Source organism: Brassica oleracea, chromosome C5 (genome assembly GCF_000695525.1).
Source record: "Brassica oleracea var. oleracea cultivar TO1000 chromosome C5, BOL, whole genome shotgun sequence".
In the NCBI taxonomy this organism is placed as follows: Eukaryota; Viridiplantae; Streptophyta; class Magnoliopsida; order Brassicales; family Brassicaceae; genus Brassica; species Brassica oleracea.
In genome coordinates, this window is record NC_027752.1 from 16,352,318 (window position 1) to 16,361,647 (window position 9,330).

At 38.7% G+C, this 9,330-nt stretch overlaps 3 protein-coding genes across 7 annotated transcripts; 2 read left to right on the forward strand and 1 right to left on the reverse strand.

The window, feature by feature from the left end:
• Positions 1-270: 270 nt before the first annotated feature.
• On the forward strand, positions 271-2,048 carry LOC106295020 (vacuolar protein sorting-associated protein 55 homolog). Of its 4 annotated transcripts, none has more exons than XM_013730776.1 (5): positions 271-395; positions 1,007-1,155; positions 1,240-1,279; positions 1,412-1,496; positions 1,640-2,048. In XM_013730776.1, the coding sequence occupies exons 2-5, from the start codon at positions 1,057-1,059 to the stop codon at positions 1,836-1,838; spliced, it is 423 nt and encodes a 140-aa protein (XP_013586230.1). In that variant the 5' UTR covers positions 271-395; positions 1,007-1,056; the 3' UTR covers positions 1,839-2,048. The 4 variants fall into 4 exon arrangements, with proteins under 4 accessions (XP_013586230.1, XP_013586231.1, XP_013586228.1 ...); XM_013730777.1 differs by having other exon boundaries at positions 1,029-1,155; XM_013730774.1 differs by having other exon boundaries at positions 272-395; positions 995-1,155.
• Positions 2,049-2,150: 102 nt separating this feature from the next.
• LOC106295018 (pentatricopeptide repeat-containing protein At1g32415, mitochondrial) lies at positions 2,151-4,648 on the forward strand. Of its 2 annotated transcripts, none has more exons than XM_013730771.1 (2): positions 2,151-4,451; positions 4,564-4,648. In XM_013730771.1, exon 1 carries the CDS (start codon positions 2,184-2,186, stop codon positions 4,446-4,448), a length of 2,265 nt encoding a protein of 754 aa, XP_013586225.1. In that variant the 5' UTR covers positions 2,151-2,183; the 3' UTR covers positions 4,449-4,451; positions 4,564-4,648. The 2 variants fall into 2 exon arrangements, with proteins under 2 accessions (XP_013586225.1, XP_013586224.1); XM_013730770.1 differs by having other exon boundaries at positions 2,151-4,476; positions 4,564-4,620.
• A 46-nt stretch (positions 4,649-4,694) lies between these two features.
• Positions 4,695-9,092, reverse strand: LOC106295019 (protein NRT1/ PTR FAMILY 7.3-like). The gene is made up of 6 exons (XM_013730773.1): positions 8,859-9,092; positions 8,166-8,280; positions 6,540-6,757; positions 5,874-6,448; positions 5,298-5,799; positions 4,695-5,220 (listed from the first exon to the last, which is right to left on the reverse strand). Exons 1-6 carry the CDS (start codon positions 8,886-8,888, stop codon positions 4,801-4,803), a joined length of 1,860 nt encoding a protein of 619 aa, XP_013586227.1. The 5' UTR covers positions 8,889-9,092; the 3' UTR covers positions 4,695-4,800.
• Between the last annotated feature and the right edge of the window lie 238 nt (positions 9,093-9,330).

Sequence of the window (9,330 nt, forward strand, 5' to 3'; positions counted from 1 at the left end):
AGGGGTGCTAGGGTTAACGGTGCTCTTCGCCAAGACACAAATCCAGTTTGAGCTCATCTCGAGTTCACCAGGAATTTGGTTAGGTCAGAACAAACCGGACTAAATAAAATATCTTCAAACCGTTTCGGGTTTGGGTTTTACCGGAGAAGTCCAGTTGATTGAGTAAATCGCTAGGACACGTGGATACCGTTTAATAGCGGGTTTATCATGATCACAAATGCACTCAATTACAGCTGATACAAGCTCCGATATTACAAAAGTCGAATTGCTTCTCTTTTTTTTTCCTCTTAAAAGAAAAATTAGCAGGCAATGTCTGAGAATTCTGATAATTGAAGAGAAAACAGCCGGGTTCGTGAAAAATATTTGATCGTCTGGCGTAAATCTAACCTTGTTCGGTATGATTTTCTGCTCTAAATTCTTCTAAATTTTGTTTGACTTTAGCTTCTTTTTTTTTTATAAACTTGAGATTCGTTTTGAAACACTGTCATGATCGAAATTGATTGTGGTGATTATGGTTGGATACAGTAGTATCCGATTAAATTTTTTGTAGAATTTATTGGATAGAATCGAGCATGGTAAGTGTTTGGTAATGCTTTTGTAGAAATCAAGTTTCTTTGAGTTTTCTGGAGATTAAAATTTATGTACTTTTGTTAGTTAGTGATTAGGGAAGTAACACAACCAGGACCTTGCCTAGGAGCGGGTTTGAAGAGCAGAGAAGGTGCTGGTGGAATGAATTGATAAAAAACTTTCCAATTGAGTTTTATGTTGAATTTGATAGGTGAAATAAAAAAAGATTGATGATAAGTTTGATACCTCTTGCCACTGAAGAAACCACACAACGATACCTTCGTGGAGCTCTTTTGTTGTGTTTCTTTTTTGTTAAAACGAAGATTGACTCCATGAATAGTAAAATTAAAAAAAAAAGAGAGCTTATGTTGTCATTAGAAACTGAGAACGTTCACACTCTTTCTCTCTCTGATTATTTTCCCTTTAGATTTTCTCTTAGCATTCAGCTTTTCTTGTGGAAGGATAGAAAAGGTTGAGAAGAGACTTGTGATGGCAGACATACCTAGACACCTGCGTGCTTGTTTGGATATGGGGAAAATAGCTTTCTTAGCTATCCTTGTTTCTGGAGGAATCGTCTTGCAAATTCTGGTATCTCATAAACTTAGTTACAACTTTAATTCAAATCATATTCGTGTTTAAACCCCTTTTTTTGTTTTCTTATTTTGGGTCCAGGCTTGTGCTCTGTATAATAACTGGTGGCCAATGCTAAGTGGTGAGTTGTTTCCCTTTCCCTCCAAATATTATTTTTTCGGTGAATATAACTTGTCTGGCTTGATCTTCAACTGTTAGTTGGACTGAAAACTGCATTGTATATCGTTGTGATGGATCGAATTTTGCTTTGCAGTGATAATGTATGTGCTTCTCCCAATGCCTTTGCTCTTCTTCGCTGGATCGGACAGTACATCTCTCTTCAATGAATCAGACAATAGGTACATACATTTTATATATATAGACTGTTTGTTATTCATCTCAAGTAAGTTCCTTTTTACATGCAACCAAAGGCTTTGTTAATTACATTTGAGAAAATAGAGATGTTCAAAACTAGCTTAACATATTTTTTTTTGTTATTCAGCTGGATAAATGCAGCCAAGTTCATGACTGGTGCATCAGCAGTTGGAAGCATCGCCATACCTTCGATTCTAAAACACGCTGGACTCATCGGTTGGGGAGCATTAGCCTTTGATCTCTCTTCCTACGTTGTCTTCATTGTTGCTATTCTGAGTTACATTTGCGTAGGAGATGACAGTGACAACTACTACAGCTACATATAAAAGTGACATATAAAGTCATCATCATTATTTTCTCAAGCTCTCTGCTCTTTTACCACCTTACCGACGGTTCAAAAAGGAGAACCTCTTGTTGAGAGGGATCACTCAGTTGTATGTATGATTGAATGAATGAATGACTTGCATGGCTGTTGTAAGTTGAAAACTTTATATGTTTTTGTTTGGTTTTGGTGTATAGAATGAAAATATTTCATTTTTTCCTTATTTATACATTCATTATTTAAAAGGGTGTCCAATAAAAAAAACATACATTGTTTAAAATTTGTCTCTGGAATTTACAGAAGCTTAGTTTTTTTTTTTTTTTGTCTGAAAAAGCTAAACACTGTTTGAATGCGAGCTCTCTGTGTCAAGAAAGTTTACTCCTTTCTCTCGGAACTATCTTTAGCTTCTTCAACTCACTGTCGCCGATACCTTGGCAATGCAACATCGAATCACGGAAACCATCATCGAGGTTTCTCTAATGAAGAAGCTCTGATCCTTGGGCGCTTGTCCGAAGGAGGTCTCGTACATGCACGCTACCTGCTCGACAAAATTCCTCAGAGAGGAAGCATCAGCCGTGTCAGGTACTGGACCTCGCTTCTTACCAAGTTCGCGAAAGCTGGATACTTGCACGAAGCAAGGTTTCTGTTCGAAGTCATGCCGGAGAGGAACATCGTCACTTGCAACGCGATGCTGACGAGTTATGTCAAACGCAGGAAGCTCAGCGAGGCTTGGACGTTGTTCCGGGAGATGCCCAAGGACGTTGTTTCCTGGACTGTGATGCTTACCGCGCTTTGTGATGAAGGAAGGATCGATGATGCAGTCGAGTTGTTCGATGAAATGCCTGAGAGAAACGTGGTTTCTTGGAACACATTGGTCTCTGGTCTGATCAAGAATGGGGACATGGAGAAGGCGAAACAGGTGTTCGATGCTATGCCTAGCAGAGATATTGTGTCGTGGAACGCTATGATTAAAGGGTATATCGAGAACGATGGATGGGAAGAAGCGAAGCTCTTGTTTGAGAGTATGGGTGAGAGGAATGTGGTTACTTGGACGAGCATGGTGTCTGGTTATTGCCGATACAGAGATGTTCATGAAGCTTATAGATTGTTCTGTGAAATGCCTGAGAGGAATGTCGTTTCTTGGACTGCTATGATCGGTGGGCTTGTTTGGAATGAGTTCTATAGAGAAGCATTGATGCTTTTTCTTGAAATGAACAAGGATCTTGATCCGAACGATGAGACTTTTATCTCTCTTGCTTATGCTTGTGGTGGTCTTGGTGTTGGATTTCACCGTCTTGGCCAGCAATTGCACGCACAAGTTATATCAAACGGTTGGGAAAGTGAGGATCAAGATGGAAGGTTGGCGAAAAGTCTTGTTCATATGTACGCATCATCTGGTTTGATCGGTTCAGCTCAATCTCTGCTCAATGAAAGCTTTGATTTACAGTCTTGTAACATTGTGATCAATGGTTATTTAAGAATAGGGGATTTGGAACGAGCTCAGACTCTGTTCGAGCAAGTCGAGTGCTTACATGACAAAGTATCTTGGACATCGATGATCAACGGGTATCTGGATGCTGGCGATGTGTCGAGAGCCTTTGATCTTTTTCATGAACTTCACGATAAGGACGGGGTTACATGGACGGTTATGGTCTCAGGTCTTGTCCGAAACGAGCTCTTTGCAGAAGCTGCATCTCTGTTGTCGGATATGATGAGACATGGTCTGAAACCGTTGAACTCGACTTACTCTGTTCTTCTTAGTTCCGCGGGTGCCACTTCGAATCTCGATCAAGGGAAGCATTTACACTGCGTGATCGCAAAGACAACGGCTTGCTATGATCCTGATCTCATTCTTCAGAACTCTCTTGTTTCGATGTACGCAAAATGTGGAGCCATAGACGATGCTTATGAGATATTCTCAAAGATGGTCAGGAAAGATACAGTTTCATGGAACTCCATGATCATGGGGCTATCGCATCACGGCCTAGCAGATAAAGCTTTAAGCCTGTTCAAAGAGATGCTTGATTTAGAGATGAAACCGAACTCTGTGACGTTTCTCGCAGTTCTCTCAGCTTGTAGCCACTGTGGACTTATCACAAGAGGTTTAGAATTATTCAAAGCAATGAAGGAAACCTATTCGATCCAGCCGGGGATCGAGCATTACATTTCGATGATAGACCTATTAGGCAGAGCAGGGAAACTCAGAGAAGCAGAGGAGTTCATCTCAACTCTGCCTTTCACTCCAGACCATACTGTCTACGGCGCATTGCTAGGGTTATGCGGGCTCAACTGGAGAGACAGAGATGCGGAAGGCGTAGCGAAACGGGCTGCGATGAGGCTGCTGGAGCTGGACCCGGTTAATGCGCCGGGACACGTGGCCCTGTGCAACGTGTATGCTGGTTTAGGGAAGCATGAGATGGAGAAGGAGATGAGGAAAGAGATGGGTTATAAAGGTGTGAAGAAGACGCCAGGATGTAGTTGGATTGTGGTTAATGGAAAATCAAATGTGTTTCTCTCTGGTGATAAATCTGCTCAGATGAGTTTGCCAATCTTTTGTAGTAATGGAATGCTTGAAGACGGACAAGAGAAAGTGTTGACTCTCTGCCATTGCTGAGATGTGAATCACATATGTTTCTCTACTTGTAGTATTTAACTAACTATTTTCTTATAGCAGTTTTCTCATTGAAGAGTTGAGTTTTGATCGAATATAATGGTTTCTTACCTTTTAGGAGAAGGAAGGACAATACAGAGACTGGCTCTTTCACCAAAGGTGAAACTCTTACAGGTACACTGAACCATGATGATCAATTGATGTCATGGAGGATCTTGGTCTTACTCATCTTGTAACTTTATTGGTAAAGAAAGACAATGGATTTAGTTTTTTTATTTATCAATCAGTTTGCATGTTACATCACCGGAAAACCAAACCAAACCAAAAAAAATTGAAAAACCGAACACACATTTTGTTAGACTTTGGAATCCTTGGGTCGCTCCTCGTAGTCGTCACTGTCGGTGTCACTTACATCATCACTCAACATGTCTTGCATCTCATCTTTCGCTTCTAGTTTTATACATTTGTACCACCTTGCACATGCAATGTACACCACCAGGTCAATGCTGGTCAAGGCAGCCAGGAGGAAATAGAATCTGTCCAAGTGACCTTTGTTAAGGTTCCTTGGAATCCAACCAGGCATGTGATCCACTGTAGAGATCTTCACCACCATTGTCACCAGCAAGCTACTCACAAAGTTCCCCATCGACATTGACATCATACATAGAGCACTCCCAAAGCTCTTCAGTCCATCAGGTGTCTGCGCGTTGAAGAACTCGAGCTGACCCACGTACATGAACACTTCTGATGCTCCAATGAGTGAGTATTGTGGAACCTGTAATGAGGACAAAGATTGTTAAGACTCAGAGCTTCCTATTGATTTAACGACAGAACTGGGTTGTGTTCTTGTACCTGCCAGAAGATGCTTAATGAGCTTGAGCCATCACAGTGAGTGCAACTCTTGTCTGCATATTTAAGCCTAAAGCATTCCACAACTCCAGCTGCAACCATAGCTAAGATAGCAATCACAAGTCCAATACCCATCCTGTGAAGCTCTGTGATTCCCTTTGTTCCATCCTTGTTCTTGAATCTGGTGGCTAGTGGCTCTAGAACTCTGCGGTAAATGAATATGAACAAAGCGACGCTGAGGATGTCGAAGCTGGACATACTTGCGGGTGGGATTTTGAAATCAGAGACAGTTGTCTTCATCGCTGCGCCTTGCTCCACAAAGAGAGATGCCATCTGGGTGAAGACAACCGAGTAGATTATAGTGCAGAACCAAATCGGCATCAGTCTAAGTATACACTTGACTTCCTCAACTTGTGTGACCGGACAAAGCCTCCATGGGTTCACTCCCCCTTGTTTCTTGTCATCAAGATCTCTTGCTGTGATGTAAGCTGCTCTGTCCAAGAACCTACAAGTTGGAACATAAACATGTTAAGAACAACACTTCATGTCATTCAAGTACTACAACTTTTAGCGACTTACTTGAACTCATCAGTATGCATTATTCTCCTTACTGTGTTGTTTACTGAATCATTTTTCTCTTGTCTGTCTTCGTCGTACATCTCCTCTCTCCCTCTTGACGGTGCCTCCACCGATGATTTCTTCGTTGCAGCGACCAAAACTTGGCAAAACCTCGAAAGAGGGTTCCCCGTTGGCTTGAAATGTCGGTATCTCGGTGTTCCAACGAGGAAAAGAATCAAAGCCAAGATGGCAGAGCCAGTGGACGCCCAGAACCCGAGTGCCCACATCCCCTCATCCTCAAAATATCCCAAGATGGTGTTGGAGAAGAGCGAACCGAGGTTCAAAGCGAGGTAGAAGTAGCTGAAGAAGGCTATCTTTGAGTACCCTTCTTTAGGATGCTCCTCATCGAACTGATCAGCTCCAAACGTTGCTATGTTCGGTTGGTAACCGCCATTCCCCAAAGCGATCAAGTAGATAGAAAGGTAGAACATTGTGATCTCCATTGTTGAATGTGTACTGCAAGGCGTGATTTCGTTCCCGCAACCTCTTGGTTTGATCAAGAACATGTATGACGATAGCGATAGCGATGAAAGTCCCTGTTTTTTTTTCCAGATTAAAAAAGTGTTAGTAATCAGGGTTTTACACTTTCGTCAAGATACTTGTGTTCGTATTATAAGATTCACTTACGATGACAAAAATGACTTGGAAGATAGCACAAGTCTTGTAGCGACCCCAGTATGAATCGCTGAGAAACGCTCCGACCAATGAGAAGATGTAAACAGTTCCTGTCCATTTGCTAACGTTGTTCGCTGCGTCTGCGTTGTTCTGCTGCAACACGCGCGTTAGGAACAGCACCAAGTTCACTCCAACTCCAAAGAATGCCAGTGTGGCCAACCCCTGGTTCACTGTTAAACCGGTTTAATTAACAAAATTGATTTAGTACGTTAACCAAAATTACTTGTTTGGGATAATGTTACCCCCACGCGCGTTATTGATATGAAAGGAACCGGAATTCATGAATGAGTGGAAATGATTGTGAATAATTGAGAAACTATGTTACGTGTGTCGTCAAGATGATGTTAACATTTATTTGGTTGGATAGTATCTCATGACTACTCTACAATAATTGTACCTTCTAACGAATTTAAATTTTTATTTCATAATGAAATTATTTGAATAATTAAGATTTAGCAAATCAGTTGAATTACACATGCCAATAACAAATCAGTACCCAATAATCTTATGATATATTTTTTAATTAAAACTATTAGGTGGAGTCCATTAACTTAATCAAACCAGAAAAACAAGACCAACTTTCACAAATCTTAAAATGATTTTTTTGTTTGTTTTTATAGAAATGTGCTTTGGATTTTCTTTTTGTACAGAGAAATCTTGAGTTGGTGCCCAAAACTATTTTTAAATATAAATTAATAATATCATCATTAGATCAAAATTGAAAAATGTTATGAGACAGAGTTTTTTTTTTCCAAATAAAGTGTGAAGAAAAGCACGTGGGAAAAGCTGGCGAGATGGGTGATTACGTGTAAGGCAACGTAATTCCACCACTTACACATGCTTTCCTTGCACTTATATTAATGTGTGTGTGTGTATATATATATATATATATATATATATATATATGTTTCATATATTATTAGTTTCATTTCTGTGATTGGTTATAAGTATTAAACCATCTTTTAAGAACTCCAGATATCTATCACCATATATAGAATCACTTACAACTCTGTAAGTTTTCAATTTCAGTTATTTTGAATAAACAACTTCCATCATATTTTTACTGTTTTACATCAATTTTCTTTTTCAGAAATGATTCCACGTTTAAAATTTTAAGCTAGATATTTATGCATTTGTCATGTGATGGGGTTTTAACCACAGCATGCAGGCTACGTTCGAACACATGGATATGTCTTGACACGTTCACGTAAAATTCGAAGTTAATTTTAATGATTTTTGTTGTTGGTTCTAATATTGTCACTTTCCTAGTTACTGATAACTTATTGCCTCAGATATAAGTATGGATATCAATCAATCTACAAACTTTTAGATATACATCATATCGTAATCTATTACACAAACACATATATGTAAACATGTTTCTGTATACAAATTATGTATTAGTAAGATGAGTCCAAAAAAAAAAGACGAAGACATGATGAAAATATTTATGGACCCTAATAAATATACCTAGGTGAGGACCATCCCTTTGTATGTGGTATCTTTAAGGAAAGGACGTGGAGAATAGAAAAATTTAGAATCAAATGTTTTAGTTTCGATTTGAGAAGAGAGACATACCAAGAATGATGATGCCAGCAACCCATTGGCCCGAGTTGGAACGAATAGAGGGACGACCATAGTAATCCACAGTTCCATCTCTCGTTTCTTCTCCTTCTCCTTTCTTCTTCATCATCTGCATTTTCATTTATACACATCAAGTTATTAATAAACATATACATCAAGATTTCTATATATTTTTCAACTCTTTAGTAGTGTCTACTAACTACCACTTTTTTGTCCTCTTGATATGGAGAAGATTCACAAGTTTCTTGGTCAAAAAAAAAAAAAAAAAGATTCACAAGTTCGATCAATAGTTATTGTATTTCCACTAAAAACGTTTTTGTTTTAATTTCATTTTGAATGTATGATTTGACGTGATTATTATAGAATCACAATTCTGCATGCCACGTATTCTCGTTTCGTATACACACAATTTTCAAGATTCTTTAGATTTATTCTCGACTTTAAGTTGCAGCACAAAAAAAGAGAACTGTTACACAAGAAGATTAGCTATAACAAAGGCAATATTGTTAAACTTAATTAAATGGATTAAAACAAAAACTGAAGAAAAACATGAGGAAGTTGAGCTGAAAAAAAAATCCTTTTGTAGTCACATATGTAAATTAAGAAACAACAACCTTAATCGCATTAAAAGAATCTTATAAGGAAGAATCTTATAACTAAAGAGAGAAGCTTAAAAGAGTTACTTACGTCTTTGTTATAAATCTCTAGGCAAGACATTTTTGATGATATTTATGCGACTTATGTAAGAGAATAATAACGAAATATATTTTAGTTCTGGTGTGTGGTTTAAGTGATATGATAGAATTATAAGAAATGACGAGAGAAGGAGGAAGACGAAGAAAGCAAGTTCGAGCTTGATAGTTTTAGAGAAGAGTGAGATTGAGAATAAATAGAAGTTTGGAAGATGATTTGAACGGTCCTGATTTACGTGGGACAGTCACATGCCCAATACCTATTTTAAATTTATATTGCCCTATGAAATAATACACTCATAAGTCATAAACACGATGAAAAGGCTCAAAAGCATAGTTTCATTATTTGAAAAAAATATTTGCATTTTCTTCCCGATTGTTTTATTTTGTGGCTGAAAGGATCATCTCGTGCTTTTGAAGCTTTAAACCGAGTTTGAGATAGAGGTCAGAGCCCAGGCTAAATAAAA

Bases quoted from the DNA above. Each gene is read 5' to 3' on its own strand.
- LOC106295019 (XM_013730773.1), bottom strand. From the start codon at position 8,888: ATGTCTTGCCTAGAGATTTATAACAAAGAC. The intron at 6,758-8,165 runs GTATGTCTCTCT...CCGGTTTAACAG, and splicing joins TGCTGGCATCATCATTCTTG to TGAACCAGGGGTTGGCCACA. The intron at 5,800-5,873 runs GTAAGTCGCTAA...TCCAACTTGTAG, and splicing joins ATGCATACTGATGAGTTCAA to GTTCTTGGACAGAGCAGCTT.
- LOC106295018 (XM_013730771.1), top strand. From the start codon at position 2,184: ATGCGAGCTCTCTGTGTCAAGAAAGTTTACTCCTTTCTCTCGGAACTA.
- LOC106295020 (XM_013730776.1), top strand. From the start codon at position 1,057: ATGGCAGACATACCTAGACACCTGCGTGCTTGTTTGGATATGGGGAAA. The intron at 1,156-1,239 runs GTATCTCATAAA...TTTTGGGTCCAG, and splicing joins GAATCGTCTTGCAAATTCTG to GCTTGTGCTCTGTATAATAA. The intron at 1,497-1,639 runs GTACATACATTT...TTTGTTATTCAG, and splicing joins TTCAATGAATCAGACAATAG to CTGGATAAATGCAGCCAAGT.